General features: G+C 43.6%; 1 protein-coding gene across 1 annotated transcript in view; it reads left to right on the forward strand.

The window, feature by feature from the left end:
• Positions 1-18,391, forward strand: part of AFG2A (AAA ATPase AFG2A) — a 195,823-nt gene that overhangs the window by 146,321 nt on the left and 31,111 nt on the right. The window contains exon 15 of the mRNA XM_086612562.1: positions 11,098-11,262. Coding sequence (XP_086468688.1) covers positions 11,098-11,262 — 165 coding nt within the window. The remainder of the gene's footprint in view (positions 1-11,097; positions 11,263-18,391) is intronic.

Consider the following 18,391-nt stretch of genomic DNA (forward strand, 5'->3'; position numbering starts at 1 on the left):
AAAAATTGATTAGGAGTGCGTTTTTTGGAAGGGGGAGAAGGCTTCACTGGTGTTCAGATATCTGAACTGCTGAGTAGTGAGTTAAAAACCTATGCTGGGTCTTCTGGTTGTTTTTATATCAAAAGCATGGTTGGGCTGGAGGGGCCTGAACAGAGACATCCAGTGCTATTTGTCCTGCTCCGCAGGCTCCTGCCTGGCCACCAGCTGTCCCCTGGGCTGGCAGAAAGTCTCATTGGTAATAGCTTCCAGCCGCAGGGAGGTATCTAAGATACCTTGGGTGGCGGGTCTCAAATGGTATTGGCAACTGGATTGTACCCAGTATGTGTTAGTTACAAAGGGGCAGGAGGGCTGTACCTCCCAGAGAGAGGGAGTTAAAGCAGGATTTGCTTGGTTTACTCCCTGTCTTTTTGGAATATAAGTCTCAAGACAGACTTTAAAAAGGCAAGATCATGTTGGTTTCCAATTTCAAGTACAGATGAGTGGTATTTCTTATATTGTGACTTTATTCTCTCTACGAATTGAATGACTTTTCCTTTAGCTTACAGTTATTGTGACCAGTATCTACTTCATTGCTTCAAATGGTCTTCCAGAGCCATGGTAGTAAAATAAGATCTTTCAAATAATGAAAACCAGAAACTATCTTTTTTTTTTTCTGCTACAGTGTTGGCTGTAAGGATGGAAAGTCATTGATTTCCTTTTGAAACTGTTTCTGAATTGTTTCATTCATGTTACCTACCTCTCTGCTGATCTCTTCTTTCTATATATAGAAGCAGCTTATTTCACATACCTGTGAATAAGAAATGGGTCGTGAACGTTTCTTTTACACTTTGTTTATCTGTAGTTTTTTAGACAGGTCTGTAAAGTTTGGTCACAAGCCAGGTAAAGTCATCAAGGTTTTTGTGGTAGAGTAGTCACTGAAGTAACCAGGTGTAAGCAATACAGAATCTGATATGACAAAAGGTTATAGAAAATGGATCACGCAGCTTTACAAATGCATCTTCTTGTGTGCAACACGTTTTTACTGCTGTTTGTCACACCCCGAAGTATTCAGTCTCAAGAAGCGTTTACAATGTGTCCCGTTAATGAATCCTATGGAAACAGAACGTAGAAGATGAAAAACTGTTAAAAGGCAGGTCCTGGTGGAGCTGACATGCTGTGGATTTTTGTCATTTGGGGCTAAGCTGTGTCTCTGAAAAGAATCTCATCCCTTGCTGGTAATTTAATCAGACAGCTATGGTAATGTAAAGGCATAGTTTATGTGTGGAAAATATTGTATTATGTGGTAGATCATTCTTACAGCTTTCAAAAGCTTCTGAAGAGAATTGTAATATTTTGGCAGGAGTTCAAAATTCTCTTTCCTACAAGGAGCAGGTTTGGTGTTTTTTTTTTCCCCTAACATGTCATTTTGAGGTTACATGGTAACATCTGTCAGAGCTATGCTAACCTCTGTCATCCAGCTGTTATAATTGTGGTATTTTCCTTCCTTTTCCTTCTCTTTCCTCTCCTTTCTGCTTTCCCTTTCTCCTCCTTCAGAAAAAACAAACCAAAACAAAAAATACAAAACCCACCTCCTTTTATACTGAAACTTCAGGTGGAATGAAGTGGTTATAAAAGCATCTGTCAACACAGGAATAGTCTGCCAAGCCAAGTATTTGGGTTGGAAGTCATGCCTTCCCAACTGCTTGAAAACAGGAAGTATCTCTGTTAAGTGATGGATAGCTCTACTTTGCTGAGAGGAAGAAAAGGCTTTTTTTTTTTCCTCTCTTTTTTTTTTTTTCTCTTTTGCCTCTGGGCTAATAAGTGAGTTCTGCAGTTTTTCCATGTATGTAAAGACAGACTCCTATAGAAATGCATATATGAGTGCACGTCTCTCAGTGTGTATATATATATATGCGTGTGTGTATGAATATACAAACTAAAAAAAAAAACCCAAACCAACAATCCACTTTGTACATGATCAGTCCCTGTCAGAAGCCAGCCCAGGCACATCTTATCCGAGTGATTCCTGTAAAGCTCTCAAAATCTGTCAGAAACAGCCTGCAGGATTGCAACGGCTCCTGGGTGATTAATTGCCAAAAGATTCTGGTTCCAGGTTCCATTACATGTAATTGTTATCTTTTCTAAAGGGGTTCTTTTATTAAAACCCCCCACCCGCCCCAAAAAAAAAAGAGGGAAAAGAAAAAAAAACCTGACATTCCTGAGGTTTTGCACCTCTTAGACAGGAGCACAGAGGACTCTCTTATGTAAACATACACTGAAGAGGGTGTGTTATGTTGTTTATTAGCTGATGATAGATTATTTTTTTTTCTTCAGTTAAAATTAACTTTACTAAAAATCATTTTATTCAAAATGGGGGAGGAAGAGCTGCTTAACATTTAGAGAAGAAGAGAGGGAGTTCCAGTGCCTTGTCCACATCAAAACCTTTCTGTGAGACCCAGCAAGTGGCAAAGGACTCCAGCGCTCCTGCTCCTTACTAAAATTGCAGGAAAGTAGCCAAAAATTGGGACATCCTTGGTCTTGCGTGCCGCTGCGTAAGATGGGACACGGGCACAGAACAAAATCTTGTCCCTGAAATCCCCCTTGCAAAGGAAGGCAGTGCTGCAGCGCTGAGCCGAGGCTCTGCCACTCAGCACGGGCGCAAGGAGAGGATGGCACAGCTGCAGCTGAACAAGCAGAGGAAGAAAGGTCAGGCACTGGTTTTAACAGAGTTTGTGATGTGAAAACATGCGTTTGAGTGTCCTGAAAGCATGGGCAGATCGTGGGGAATCTGCTGTAAATCGCCTCAGTTTTTTCTGAGACCATATTCGCAAAGCAGTGGGGAGGAGAGCCCAATTCCCTGCCAGTGCCTCCATGTCTTTGAATGCACGTAAGAGGCTTGATTTGGAGATGAATTTCTGTGGTGCCAAACTGGAGTATCTGGAATTGTATCAGTAGGGTTGCTTGGATTTGCACTGCTTTTACTGCATTGAAAATGTGCTGTGTTACTGACAGGTTTAGACTTTTATAGATGGAGGCCAGGGCAAAGCTTGGCTCCCAATGAGCACTGCAGTAATTTGTGCCAACTGGCCAATTTTACTGTTTGAAATATCAGGGGGAAAAAAACATGGAGATACTGGTTCTGCAGCTGCAGAGTATCTGGCTGCAGATGTTTCTGCCAAGAGAAGTGATTGAAACTTGGTTTCTTGAGATATTTTAATCCTATCTGAACAAAACCACATAAAAACGTGCTCTGGTATCGTCTGCATGGGCCAAGGAGCACATTGTTCCTCGCAGTTGTGTTTACATGGCCTCATTGCTGCAACGAAACAAGTCTCCTCAAGTCTTCTTTCTCCACAATTCCCCTTGAATTAGCTATATTAATCAAACTCTGTCAGTGGCAGGACTGATGTACAGCAGTTGGGACACTGATATTACTCTGATTAAAAAGACAAGAATATTTTGGTGCGTCCAGCTTTGTGCAGGTTTGGAAGTACAAGCCTGGCTTTTTGCAGAGTTTTTCTGCTTCCACAGGCAGTTTCTTTAGGTGGGGAGAGGCGGTAACCCTGCCACCTGTCCCTCTTCCCTTCTGCCCCTTCTCCATGCGTGACCACGGCTGCCATCTGGCGCAGGAGTGCAGCCCGTGCTGCCAGAGGGACCACTGGGAGGTGGGCTTTGGAGGGGGCAGGAGGGCACAGCAGCCTCTTCCCTGAGCTGTATAGGCAAGATAAGGCAGCTGAATAATTACTGGCGCTACACGCTTGGTGCCATATTCCCAAAGGCAGAGGCACAGCTACCTCCAGCCTGGAGCATCCCGAAACCCCATGGTTTGGCAGCAAGGTGAGGGCTGTGGTGCAGATGCCTGGCTGCAGGCAGCACTGCTGGGCGCTGGGACACACGAGCCGGTGGGCATTGCGCGGTGGTGGCGCGGTGGCTGGGGACTCAGCCCACGGTGCGACCTCGTCCATGCCTGACAGCAGACGTCAGGGAAGAAAAATAGAACCAAAAGCAGCTCTAAATGCTTTGGCCATGTGGAGGCTCCATATGCTTTCCCATCAACTCTGGAAATTTCTGCTTTCTTGAAGCGCTTTTAACGCTGCCTGTTTATAACTTCGTTATTTAAATGATGCTCATTATCTGTTTAAAATCACCACCGTTAGTGGAAATGACTGATTCGCTGTGAAACATGCAGAAGCAGGGTATGTCGTTCAAGCAAGTGACACCAGTGGTTTCTATTGATTCAAGGCAGTTCTCTCCCTACGTTTCATTTTATAAGGAAAGATGAATTTGTTATTTTTCTGCATACTGGAACTGTAAGGTAAACTGTGTTTCGCTGAGAGATTGATCTGTAGCACTAGCTGAAGGTGTTAGTTCCTGTTGGTAGCCAGCCAAGAGAGCAGTTCCAGAAGATACATTGAATTACACGGAAAAGTTTCCCTCTTGTTGAGGAGACAAACTGGATACGGGTAAAAATCAGCGACTGAAGGAAAAGAATTAACTAATGGTAGTAGAGGTGGAGGACAAGCAAAGCGAGCAGATGAATCCAATGCAAGCACTGCTTAGCAGTGGAGAGCAGATTGCATTCTTGTTTTTCAGATGGTTAACTCTCTGTATCGCTTCATCTTGGATGGAATAAACTGTTTCCCTGTTCAAGTTGGTTTACTGTTTGTCGGTGTATCAAACCATGTGTTTGTTCTCTGCCTTTAATTAGTACTTCTGGTTAATGCCTGAGTAAAACGTTCCCGCTGTGCTCACCGCCACTCGATCGTGCGCATTCTTCCTGAACACCTGCTGTCAAATCTATCATGTCTTTTCTTGTCAACTTGCACAATGCTCCAGGTCTTGAGCAAGACTGACGTGACGGAAGGGTTGGACAGCCTGATTTTTAGAAATCTGTGTGGAAGGTGAAGCCTTTGCGTAGGGACTGATAATAGGAGACTGCGACGTTTTGTAGGAGCTAGTTTCCAATAATATCTAATCAGATTCCGTTTGCAAATGCAGTTTTTGAAGTAGTGGATATACTGCGGGTTAAAGCAGCAAACTGCTCCACCCTGAGAGGAATCATAGATGTTGTGTAACGACAGCAGAGAGTAATCTGCACAGATCTTGGGAGAAGTACAAGGGTGGTGACCAGCAAACAAGTCATCAGAGAGTGGAACTGGTTAGAGATGTTGGCATGTGCTGATGGTGGTGACAGACATTGGCACAGACGGAAGAAGGTGGGGAGGAGGAGGAGGAGGAGTGTGGGGAAAGGGGCTCTTGGCAAGGAAAAAGTGATATCGCTTGACTCGGGAGTCTGTAATTACAGGACTCCAGGCTTGTGACACAGCAAATAAGCCTGTCACCTGAAACAGAGGAATCCGAGGTTACCTTCTGAAGCAGCTCATGCCAGATGGAGGGGGAATAAAAACCTTGTGGAACAATAAAATTCAGCTCTCCACTGGACTGTGGTTTTTAAGCCCTTAATAGTGATACTTTAATATGTCTTTTCCCCTCAGCACCTTCTAATTTTAGTAATTAATCCATGTTGCAAAAAGCCTCCAGTAGCCTGTCTAGAAAACAGGACGGATGAGCTTCCCGTACTCGAAACTTTCCAAGATCCTAAAATATCAAGGGCTTCCTGGTCTGTTGCGTTGGGAGCGTGACCTGCTCTGGCACAGGGTGAGAACGAAAATATCAGGCACCGAGGTGAGCCTCGAAAGCATAGGAGAAGCACCTTTACGGGAGCTGACTTCATTCCTGCAAGAGATAAATGTGATGGCACAAGAAGGCCCTTTCATTGCTGTTGACAAACTCACTTCCTCAGCCTATCTCTTACCTTAATATTTTCCACTCTTGCAACACATCTGTCCCGACGTGTGGGCAAAAACACTGAAAGGATCTCACGAACAGTTACTGCTTGCACAGACTACAGGAAGAATATGACTGACTTTAAAATGCCTTGCATATGTTCACATAGTTTAATGATGAAAGTAAAAAAGTTGCATTAAATTAGATTACAAGATATAGAGCACCTCTGATATTCAGGAGTCTGTGTAAGTAGGGACCACAGCCAGGGTTCATCAATAGCAATTGTTAATTTAAGTTGGAAGGATTTAGTTACGAAGGAGACAGATTGTTCTGTTATTTCCAGTCCTCTCATTTTCATCTGTGGTCTAATCCCAATGGACTCCAAAAGCAGGATTAAACTTTTAGTTGCATTTTTTTTTTTTAGGTTCTGCATGAAAATAAATGTCTTTACTTGAAAGGAAATGTCTTAAATTTAGTATATAAAAAAAAAAATCTGTTCCTACTTGTGGAGATTGATTGCAGCAGAGAACATGCAGTAACATTGATTCTCCAGATGAACTTTGTTACCTGCTGAACCTACTTGCTCTCTCTTACACACCCCATATGCCATTCACTCTGCAGCTTACGTTTTGCTATGCAAGAAACATTTTGCTAATGAAAGTTTTGTCCAAGTTTGCCATGTTTCTGGAATTATATTTTTTCTAATGTCAGGTTACCCTCTTGCACTGTTTATGTATGTATGAGATTTTGTTGTAATATCTGATTAAGAATGATTTTGGTGAGTTAGGCACGGCTGTAGAAGTATGTCAGTAGGAAAGCTGTTTTTTCTATCCCACAGAAGGCTCATCAGCTGGGTGTGCTTCTGGCAGTTATAACTGTGCGGTTTGACAATGTAGTTCCTGAAATGGCCAAGTATCCTTTCAAAAAGCTGACTAAAGATGGATGCTTTCTTAAAAAAAAAAAAAAAAAAAAAAAAGGAAAGGAGGAGGAGGAAAATTAGCAGAGCCCTAAGTAAGGTTAATTCTAGTCCATTCTTAACAGGAACCACAAATATTTTCCTGGGTTTACCTATTTAAGTTTTCTTTCCTGAAATAATTATCTTCATAATTGCACACAAAATAGACATTTTTGAACCAGCTATCTTTTCCAGTGGTATATTTTGAAGTAATGCTCTATTTTAATTACCAAAGAATTTAAGCGTTTCTTTTTGAAAAGAGGAACAGTTTCTTCTTAATGGAAATGTGGTTTTGCTATTGATGATATTACATGACGATTATCCCACTTTCCTGGTGCTCCCCTGAAGGATATTGTATCTGTGTACCACTATAACCTTTCAGCGTGCGTGCACTTAGACCCCTTTCATAACTGTTGTGGTAACAACAACAAAAAAATTACATAAACTTGCAAAAGAATTGCTTAATGGTATGAAGTATTCTGGTTTCTACCAAAACCCCAATTACTTAATTTTGTGCCCTTCCTAGCCTACATAAATTATGCAACCCTCACATCTCACCATCAGTGAATTATGTAGCTCTGCACACACATCAATTAATTTTGGCCCCATCAACTTCCCACCTTCTGTGTGCTCCCAGCCTCAAATCAGTTTTGCATCTCCCAGCCGCGAGCGGTTAATTTTGTACTCCCGGCAGCTCATATCTGCCTGAACCTGCAGCCCCACTTCAACTCTTCACCCTCCCCCACCTGCCTCTCCTCCTGCTCAGCCAAGCCACTGCCTTCTCCTGCTGAATTCCTCCTCCTCCCAATGCTCAGCAGTGAGGATCAATCTCAGGAGGCTTCACCTCCCGCCCCGCCGACGGGTCAGCGCTGGCTGCCAATGCACCTTGTGGGCAGCTGGGCTGGTCCAGAGGTGACCTGGGTGTCCTTATCACTCTCCTCACGATTTCCAAAGTGCAAATTGCAATCGAAGCTCCATCTTCTGGAATGGCCTGTGAAAGTCATGGCACGTGTGGAGCATCCCACCTCCAAAACCCTCCCCGTGGTGGTGCCTGCATCACGCAACACCCCACTGAGAAGAGAAATAACTTCTAGGTCTGTAGGAAAAGCAGCGTTGAGGAAAAAGGTGGTGCCAGCGTCCATCAAACGCAGCATCCTGCCAGCTGCAGAAGTAAGCATGACTGGGGCCTGGGTGTTAAAGGTGACACCGCTGCTGCAGGCATCCACATTAAAAGCCACAGGAGGCTTCTCTAAGCAACTCAGAGCTTGTTGTCCTCCAGAGGAAACTTCAGTGTGCAAAAACATCAAGGGGCATATCTTGTTCCCTTATTGCCAACCCCTACATGCAGCTCAGTTCTGAGCCCTCAATTATTTTGGCCAAAACCAAGAAGTATCTCCATGAGATGTATGCAGAGAACAAAAGCCTGAGAGTGCAACGTGATGTTCTGCAAATGAGAATGGCCTCGACTTGCCGTTGCTCTCCAGTTGCTTTCAGACCGGCGAGCAGCAGAGCAGCTCTGCAGCCCACCTACGGGCTCTCACCGGAACACTTCTAGTTCCTCAGGAGAGGGGCCCGGTAGTTTGCCAAAGGGACAAGGGTGGTGACAGCAGAACGAGGAACAGTCAGGCTGTGCCCGGGGTCTCCCAGGGTCACCACATTTTCCGTCCAGCTGGGAAGGCTGGTGGAGACCAGCTCTCAGTTCAATCTGCTTTTCTGTCTGGGGGCTGGAGGGAATTTGACTCTTCTCTCAAGTGAGGTTACAGAATATTTTCTCTCCTGTCCTTTTTGTCTACGTCTGTATAAGCCATGAGCACTGCAGAGACTGACTTGTGCTTTTTTTGTACAGTTCCCAGCACATCTGGCCGTCTTGGATAAGGTCCCTAGGCCTGATTGTAGCAAAAAGTAATGATAGCGTGTTTAAAACTTGGGCCTCCAACTATGACTATATATAAAATGCAAAGCATTTGGGACAAACTGGAGGAAATACAATTTTTAGTAACTGAGAAAAAAAAAATATATTTGCTCTTTTACGTCTGCAGTTGTGCTGTGCAGGCGTGGTGCTCCGTTGTGTTAGGAGACTGTATCTCAGAACTGAAAGCCGATGCAGCGCAGGGCAGTGCTTGCTCCCAGTTGATTGGCATCAAGCGTTTTTCCCATCCCATTTGCACAACAGCCATGGTCATTCATGAGTGTGAAGCTAAGCTGGCTCTGGAAAATGTTCTAATTACCTCGGCGTTCTGATTAAACCCGTCTTGATTTAAGAGAGGCACACCACCGTACTCATGTGAACATTTCTTGTTTCTTCTAGATAATAGAATTAGCTATGGGCATTTCCTTAAGAGCACGCAGAACACAATTGCAGTATAATTCCTCTCCCTCCAAGCCTAGTCTTGAAACATGCAAATTTCTCTTTCAAGTATGTTGGCAAAAAATGGCAATATCCTGATACACACATGATTTAGATGCTGAATTACACACTGGTTGAGTTACCATCAGTGGGCTGAGTTCTTCGGTGAATATATCAAGAGTGCTGTGGCAAGTAGCACAGTCTGCTGAGGAAACATCGGTGGATGACTTGCTTCTCGCTCTCTTTCGTAGGGATCCAGCATTGGCCACTGCCAGGGACAGGGTACCAGGCTGGATATGGACCTTTAGTCTTCCCAGTAGAGCCTTCCTTACATAGCTTGATGCAACACACCGCAGGGCCATGCACTTTCTGCAGAGAGTTTTCATGTTCTGTTTTAAAAATAACACGACATCTCTAAACATTCGGGGTACATTTTTCCACTCTGAAGCACTACAACAGTCTTTTTAAAGAAACTCTAGGAAGGGTGTTAACTTGATCAACGCTGTGCAGGAAGGAAAGCTCTTTCCTACTATTTTTTCAGCGTGACTTTCACTGACATGATCAGGCTGGGAAAAGACTTATTGGCTGACAGCCCAGGGCAGCCATGCAATATCTCTAGTCATTTGGAACTCAAACTACTCTGCCCAAGGGAGAACCATAACATAAAAACAATTTAGGTTACATGTTGAATCTTATAAACAGTGCTCAGTTTTTAAAAAATAGTTTAAATACTATTTACGTGCATTTGCTATGCACAGGTTTTGTTTCTTTCAAATGTCAAGTAAGAAAGGCTGGGAGGGTGTTTACTTTTTTAACTGTAGATGATTTTCAGAAACGTTAGAGATTTTTAGAAATATAAGGCAATGAGCTTCCTCTGCTTTCATGAATTTAGGATCTTGGGTTTTCCTGTGTATCGGATATAATTGTTTTATATATAGATGATGTTTACCTTTGTACTCCATCCAGAGAGCATAAAGTCCCAGAAACGCTGGTTGGAGGGGCTTCCAGAGGCCCCGTGGTCCCCCTCCCGCACAACGCGGGACTGTCGCCAGCACCACGTCGGGCAGGGCTTGGCTTCGTCTGGCCGAGCCGCAAAGCCCCCAAGGACAGAGTTTCCGCAGCCTCTCCGATGACCTGCCCCGAGGCTGTGCTTCTCTTCTAGAGACTTTTTTTTTTCCTCCCGTCCAGTGTGAACCCTTCACACTGCGCTTTGTGGCCGTTGTCCCCTCTTACGTTGTCGATCTTTGCTGCCCAGAGTTTGCTCTGCCACCCTTCTGCCTCCCCAGTGTGTATATAATGTGAGTAACCCTGGGAAACCAAAGTGCAAGGGCCGGTATACGTGTATGAAACTGCAAAGTTGGGGCTTTAGCTTGTAACTGTATTCATCCGCTGAATTTTCAGCTGTCTTGTGGCATAAGAGAAGGGAAGACCAGGTGCTGTAGTGCTTTTGCAGGTCTATGTTTTTTTCTCTCTCTTTTTGAAGCTGAGCATCACTGGCCTCTGTCTGTTGTTACCTTATTTTGCATAAAAAACTGTCAGAGTAGTCTGCTCTTCTGTAAGCATATGCAGCTCTAATAATTTGAGACAAAGCAACAGGAATCCAGAATGTAAGCTTCACTTCAAAAAACGTTTTTTTTTTCTCCTCTCGTTGTCTTGGTTGAAGATCTGAACTTGGGATGTGTCCGTTGCCACCTGTCCTTCTGCCAAGTACTGACATTCCAGCACACCTTGCAACAAGCCTGAAGTTATTATTTTAGGAAAATGACTATGGTTCCTTTATGATTCCTTTTTTCCATAAACTGGTATTTCTCAAGCAGAGCAGCCTTACTGTCTTTCCAGTGGCTGATGCATTCTACCACAGGAGAACAACCCCTCTTGCACATAGCCTGATGGTTCTTGTGCAGCTTCTTGCTTTTGCTGAAATCGTTGGTTATTTGGCGGCATTGTTGGTTTTAATCAAGTCATGGTTCTTACTTTCTTGATGCGCTGTGCACGTGCTGTACCTTTTCCTGTGATGCTTTCCTTGCAGGCCTTGCTGAGACCAGGACGAATAGACAGAGTTATCTACGTGCCATTGCCAGATGCAGCCACTCGCGGAGAGATCTTCAAACTTCACTTTCGGTCCATGCCAGTCAGTGATGAGGTCTGCGTAGCCGAGCTCGTTCAGCACACACACAAGTACTCAGGAGCAGAGGTAAAATTTTCTCCATGGTAACGGCCACGGAGTCGGCGCACAACATTGTGGTTTTAAAATTGAATTCAAGCATCATCCAGGTATCCTCCCTTGAGTCTTCTCAAAGTGGTGGGGGGAATTGTGAAAAGGAATGTTTGAGAGATTTCTGTGTTTCTGCTCAGAAAACAGAATACCATCTGGGGCTTCCTTCCTGCAAGATCTCCATGAGAGGATTGTTGCCAGGGGAAGGGCCTCTTCCAGGGTGAGCCTTCTATCACGGGTGGCCTCATTAAGGATGTACTGCCAGGAGGCATGGAGAGAGGTGGAAGTCAGACAATTCTTTCATGTCCTGGGTAGAAGGAGAAACTTTGTCAGGTGCTGCCTGGCACTCATAATAAGCATTGGTACGTTAGTGGTCACCACTCTGCTCCCCGAATATTGTTCATGGCAGTGTCTTGTGAAAAGATATTTCATTCTTTCCTCATTTTGATTAATTGAAAGTAATTATATTAGTTCAAAAATTCAAAGAATGTTATTAAGGTTGCCAATTTGAGCTCTTAAAAGGTATGAAATACCAGAATTAAAATTTCCACCTCACTGTAGCCAGCCCTAGTGTACGCATTATCGCACCATCTTTAATTACCTAGTCACCTTATACTTTTTCCATGGCAGAGTGGAAAATGTGATGTGCTTCCCTCAGCCCCCCCATCTTTCCGTGTGCTGTTTACAAGGGCAGGAAAATAAGATAAACTTTTGTCTTGGTCCAAAAGAGAAGGTGACTGTGGAGTATTCATGTGATTCCTATAATGCTGAAAGTCCTTCTCAGCTGACTGGTCATGGGATATGCTCTCAGGAAAGACTTCTCCTTTAGCTATCACTTAAATGCTTGTAAGTTGTAAAATGCTGCGTTGCCTACTAGTAACCTCTGGCTGTTGAGGGTACTGCTGTGAGTGCTCCAAGTCCAAGGGATGGGGTCAGACCTTGCCGTACGCAGCAGCGGTGTCTGGGCGAGCTGCCAGGCTCGTTCCGGGAAGCTGTGTCACGGCGGGCACCAAAGTCAAAGCCGCCAGAGCTTTCCTCTTCCACAGCACAGGACAAACTGTGCTCTGGGAACGAATGAATGAATGAAAGCTGCCTAGTGAGCAAAGCTGCTTTGCGTAGCACATCTTTCTGCTGCAGAATGTGGGATCCCATAATGAAAAAAAGGCAATAATGGAAAGCATTGCAGGCGTAAATGTTGGTCTGGAAAACTGTCACAGCTCTACTGCCTCCACGGTTTGGAGTAGTGACTTGAAACAGTACGATGTTTTTACCTGGATGTCAGTGATAGACTTTTGCTGCCCTGGGAAAATTTATCTGCCTCTGGCTGAGTTACAAGCCTCCAAAAACATAAATATAAACACATGCTCCGTTGTGTATGGAAACTGTCTTCTTACCAGGCAACAACTGTAATGCTTGTATTTCAGAAATTCTGAGCATATGGGGATTTCCTTTGGATCTGGATCAGCTGAGGCTCCTGTGGTGAATTCCTGTGCCTAGTTGATAATGAGTCACAAATGTCTCAGTGCTGGCTTCGTACAGAACCAAAAATAAGTTAATGGGTCATTGAGTGCAGCTACAGACTGGTTGCAGGGGAAGAAAAGCCTGCCTGTTCCTAATGCAGTATTTCTCATGGATTTTGTTCTTCTGCGTTGTTCAAAGAATTATAAAAACTGGGATGTAAAGAGTAAACACAGAAAAAAGCCTCAGTCAGTGTTCCCTGGAAGAATATATAAAAAGTCTTGACAGTTGGCACGCACAGCGGCCAGTTTCATTAAAGCCTTTTCTTCCCAGTGTCTCCAGCTTCCCAGCTTTACAAATAGTTTCCGCTGTTGAATGGCAAGTTCCCATTCCACTGTTCTACCCTTTGTTTAGAAAAAGAAATGGAAAATGCTTGGTTTTGTGACTAGAAGATGCTGTATGAATAGGGAGTTGCGTGTAAAGATGCGTTGAATCATCCTGACATGAGCCGAATAAACAGCAAGTAAAGAGGAGAGTTCAGTGTGCATCTGGCTTCCAGCTTGGCCTTTTTCCAGATCAGATATTTGTATATTTTTGCCTGTCATCAGTTATGACCAGTTATCTCTATTCACCTGCTGGATGTACGTTTCTCTTAATGAGTACCTTTAAAGATATATCAAGATAGCAAAATAGGGTGATTACTTCCCACTGTTTCATGTGAGAGAAGATGGAAGATAATTTATGAGGGCGAATTACAATTTCCTTCTCTCATATGTAAGTGAAGTTTAATGTTGAAAAAAAAGTGCATTAGAAGAGCAATGTCTCTACAGTTAGCTTTTTTATGCTAATAGTATAGATCAAACAAAGCATCAGCTTTCTGGAAATATTTGTGTTTGAGTTCGATCTTCATTTCCAGGCCCTTCTGAAGTAGTGCTCTGCAGCAATGCTTGAGGGTCTGCTTCAGGGATACTTATTTTTAGAAGTGTCTGGATAGCAAGATTTTATCTCAGAGCTGATGTTGACACCCAGGATCATTCCCTCCTCCCTCTAAGGCAACATCTTTGGCTCTGTCTCTGCCCTCAAGGCATCTGCCTTTTTCCAGGACCACCTCAACCTCTTTTCAGCTGAGCCAGTGTGTCCAAGCCGCGCGCAGGGTAGATCTGGTTGCTTCAAGGACAACTCTGCAGCAACCGTATGTCTCATTTGCCCTGACAGGCAGACCAGCAGGTTTCACTGGTGTGGCAGAGGAGCAGTCACAACTGCTCTTGTCTTTGCCCCCACCTTTTTCTTCTAAGAAATTTCTGTTGAAGGCTGTGCTGGGGCAGCTGACCCCAGACATGGTTCAGCAGGAGGCTGTGCTGGGCTGTGCTGCACGGCTGGCCTCGCTGGCACCTCCGGATGCTGTAGCATTAGCAAGGAGCACTGGTAGGCACGTAGGAAAAGTCTCTAGTCCTTGAAAGCAATAAAAATGGTTAAAACAACAGCATTGTGTGCATCAAAACTTTTATAAGGTTTATTCTAGTGTTTCTGCATTTTATTTTGGGCAAAATTGCAGGAGATCCGACTTTTATAAAACTGATGATTTTTTTTTTTATGGTTTTATATAACTGGGATGTCTTCACTTGGAGATTGTTCAGTTTGAGCATAGCTTTGTCCTAGAGCGTTTTCACTGTTATACTTGACGCTGAGAAATTTTATCCATTTGATTTCTCACTGTGCTTTCTACAAAGTACAATTAATTAAAGATCCAACCAGAAGTATTTAAAAGCGATGTTTTAAAGTGCGAGCAGTGTGAATTCTTTGGGTCACATTTGCTTGCTTTCATGATGCTGCTACAGCCAGCTTGCTTTAGGAAAGATGGGCCTTCTACAAACTTGGGTGCTCTATTCTTTTAATTTGGGATTCAGATTAAGTTTTCCGTATTTACGGGCTGCTCTCTGTTGTAATAGAAAACAGCAATAGTCTCAAAGCACTTTCTAGTGCAATTAAGAACAAAATCACATGGACAATGTCTGATAGGAAATTGCTTGTCTTGTAATTTTTAAATTATACATTGTCTCAAACAGAAAAGAAGAAAGGTTGTAGCTGGAACATTTCTTGGCCTAGAGGAAGGACACCTACCTTTATAAATGCAAAGATTGATGTCTCTATTAGACCCGCGTGGGGAAAAAAAAATTGTATCATTTACTTTACATATTAAGTGGAAGGGGTGTGTCTGTCTGCAAATCCTTGGAGTTTACTTCACGAAAAGGAATGAGCAAGGGATGAAGACAACGTGTCCTCACTGGAGAAATATTTTGTTCCAGAAAGTAGGTGATAAAAAGGAAAATAAACCCAGTAGAGTGAGGGACCTTCTTTTATTGTCTAAGCCCCGGTCAGATTATGTTGTTGTTACCATTTCGGAGGCAGTAGCAGAGAGGGAAGTTTTAAGCAGAAACTGAAATCAAGTGTTGAGTTGTTCTGAATTTAAAGTTGGTTAGAAGTAATAAAAAATTGAATATTCTGGATATGATGACAATATTCTTAAGACAAGTGTGCTTATAGAAGTAAACTAATGGGACTGACTGCTTTTAAATTGGTGGAAAGCAGGTCATGGTGAAAGCGAAGGCTGGCATTGTTTCTATAGTGTTATCAGTTTCCATGCTTACAGGATAGTAAAGTGGGAATCTGGGAAACTCGTAAATCTTTCACTAGTTCTTAGTCAAAGTAGAATAGTTAATGCAAAAAATATCTTTCTCACTTTGCAATAACTCTCGATGGGAACACAGAGAATGAGAGGGGGAAAAAAGGAAGTCAATGAAGATTTGCTCTGGCTCACATGAGAGCATGTTTGATGCCAAAAAGTGTCGTTACAGCAGCACAGTTGCTCGAATCAGCTAAAGCCTTTGACTCTTAAAATATGTATTCCAAAACATGCATGTTCTTGTTTACCAGATATTGGAATATTTAAACTATAAACTTTAATAAAAAAACCACCCCAAACAACCAAAACCTCGCCAAACTCCTCTCTTTCTTATAGAGGAAGGTATCAACTACAGAAGAAGTGAGGATGCGTTCCATTGTCGGTGTACAGGAGGGTAAATAGTCTTTTAAGAGATTGGGAAAAATTTGTCTCTTTAGTAAAGAGCATCTACAGTAAAGGTGGGAGAGGCCTTAGATATAGGGAAAAAAAGGATGTCTGACAAATTAGGATGTGTTATCTTCTTTACATCTAGTTTTCCATGCAGGAAAAGATCTTCCAAACTTAAGGGAAAGGCTTTCTGCTTAACATCTTTTAAAAGCGATGGATCCAATCCTGTATAGTAGCCTAAAAAGAGACATGGGCTTTTGGGAGTAAAGACATCCAAAAGAAAAAAAAAGAAGAGAGTGAAGTTTGTGTATGAGGAAAAAACCCAAACAGTAGACCCTTCAAATCCTATACTGGCTAAAGCTCATGGTTTTAATTTTTAAATTAAAATGTTCCTTTTATGCTTAGTTATGCTGGACGCAGGGTGTGTTCAATTCCCATTGAATTCAACAGGTGTTGAAGGTGCTCAACAAATCATGCCTTGAGACTGAGCCCTCAGATTTTGAACTTCTGAGATGCCACCAAAAAATGCATGTGTCCCATCAGAAATGTGTAATTTGAAAATACACTGTGGTAGTTAAAGCATCTGTGGCTGAAACGTCGCTGGGCTGACTCTGCTGGATGGCCTTTCCTTCTGAAGGAGTTCTGCGTAGCTCCACACCAGGATACGGTGTTACAGTGAAATGCAATTTTCAAAGTGAGGGACGCCGTCAAATTGAATCGCGGCGTGATTAAGGCCTCAGATGAACCTCTGAAGTTTCTCTTGGAATGATGCGTAGGATCTGTTAATTTATATCACTCATTGAAAAGTGAACATTTTTGTGTGGGTGGGTGAGGAAAAGAGACTCAGCCTTCGTCCAATATGGGTAATATGGAATCACCACCTTCCTACACATGTTTATCGGTGCTGAGGATGTGTTTGGCACAGGTGGCTGGAAGGTGAGGAAATACCTGGCATTCGGAATGTTTTCCGAATGTCAGTGTTTGGGATAAACGAGATGAATCACCGGAAAGGAAATAACTAACTACACAGGACTTCCCATGGGATTTTGCTTACTGCTGGTCTCGCAAGAGCCTCGTACGTGCAGAATGTGCTCGGGCAGATCGGGAACGAGGGCAGCGCGAGCGTCTGGGCAATCACTCATCGGCACAGCGGTGCCCAGCCACAAGAGTTTGTGGTGTTACGCCGCCTCTCCCTACTCTCCTTTTTAGTACTTCAGACAGATCTGGTTCCCCTCATGCTTTTTTTTTTTTTTCCAGAGATGGGGTGTGGGTTTTTTTTTCCTTTTTCCCTAAGCGAGCTGATTTGTATGTCTTGTCTCGGCTGAGACCCGATGAAGTACTGTGTGCAGTATATAAAGCATGGTTGGCAATTCGCATGTTTATGTAAAACATAATGTTTGGTATACAGGAGAGTATTTGCACTGAAATTTGTGCATGGCTAGCTCATCTGGGAAAGAACATTTTATCCTTCGGTGAGATAATGATTTGCTAATAGTTTAATCAAGCAGAGGAGATTTAATGCATCTGGCTGAAGGGACATTAGCGTTTCCGAAAAGGTCAGACCCATTAACAGCTCAGGAGGATACAGTTGAAACTGCTTCCCAAGTAACTCAAAGAACAGTGATCCTCAGAGGAACTTGGGGAAGACGCCAGAGGGAATTTGAATGAGCCCCCAGGCGAGCACCAAACAGTGCTGAAGTATAAAATTTAGCCTGCCTCTCAAACCTGAGCTTTTCTTCCTCCGTGCGGCCCAAAGAGCTGAACGTTTTGATTCCTTAAATGCTGAAACGCTTGGGGTGCAGGAACCTTACAGCTAATTTCAATATGATTTTTCCTTCCTTTCTGCGTCTTCATTAACTGTTTTAACGGCATTGTCCACCCAGGTTCTGTAAATGAGAACTTGGATTTGCTTTTGTCCTCCCTGTGCTTTTGAACGGGTTGTTCCGTGCTGGACACCTGTTTGGAGAGAGAACCTGCAATAGGAGCATCGCTGGCGTCAGGGGTAAGCCATCCTCTGCCCACGGGGCTGCTTGCTTCCGACGAGCTCCTATAAAACAGCCATCGTTTCACCAAACCAGCCGAGGCCGTGGGAGACGCCTGCGTTTACCGGCAGCGCTGGCGATGCCGTTTGCCTCCCTCCCTGCCCTTGCCTTCCCTTTTCCACGCTACCTGGCGTGCGGAGTTACCAGGAGCTCCCCGTTGCTGAGGGTGGCAGAGGGGAGTGCGGTGCCGGCACAGCGGGTGACTCTTGAGCTGCCACCGAAACACAGGCTTATAAAAGAGGGACCCAGGCTGATCCTCTGTCAGCCAGCTCCACGTGCCCTCTGCTCTTGCCTGTGGCTTTGCTGCTTTATTGTCCCAGTTTTGGCTGCAATTCCCTGCAATGGAAAAACATGTTGCTCCTTAAAAGCAGATGGGAATTCATTCCTGAAGGAAAAAATATGTCTCTTTAGGCTATTGCTATTGTTTTCTTTTAGTTTTATTTTTTGCCTGTGAGCTATTTCTAGCAACTTTTAATTTAATTCATTCTTCTTTTTTTTTTTCCTCCTTTTTAATCAGACAGTGATGAATTCAATGTCT

The sequence above is a fragment of the Tauraco erythrolophus genome, chromosome 5 (genome assembly GCF_009769465.1).
Source record: "Tauraco erythrolophus isolate bTauEry1 chromosome 5, bTauEry1.pri, whole genome shotgun sequence".
In the NCBI taxonomy this organism is placed as follows: Eukaryota; Metazoa; Chordata; class Aves; order Musophagiformes; family Musophagidae; genus Tauraco; species Tauraco erythrolophus.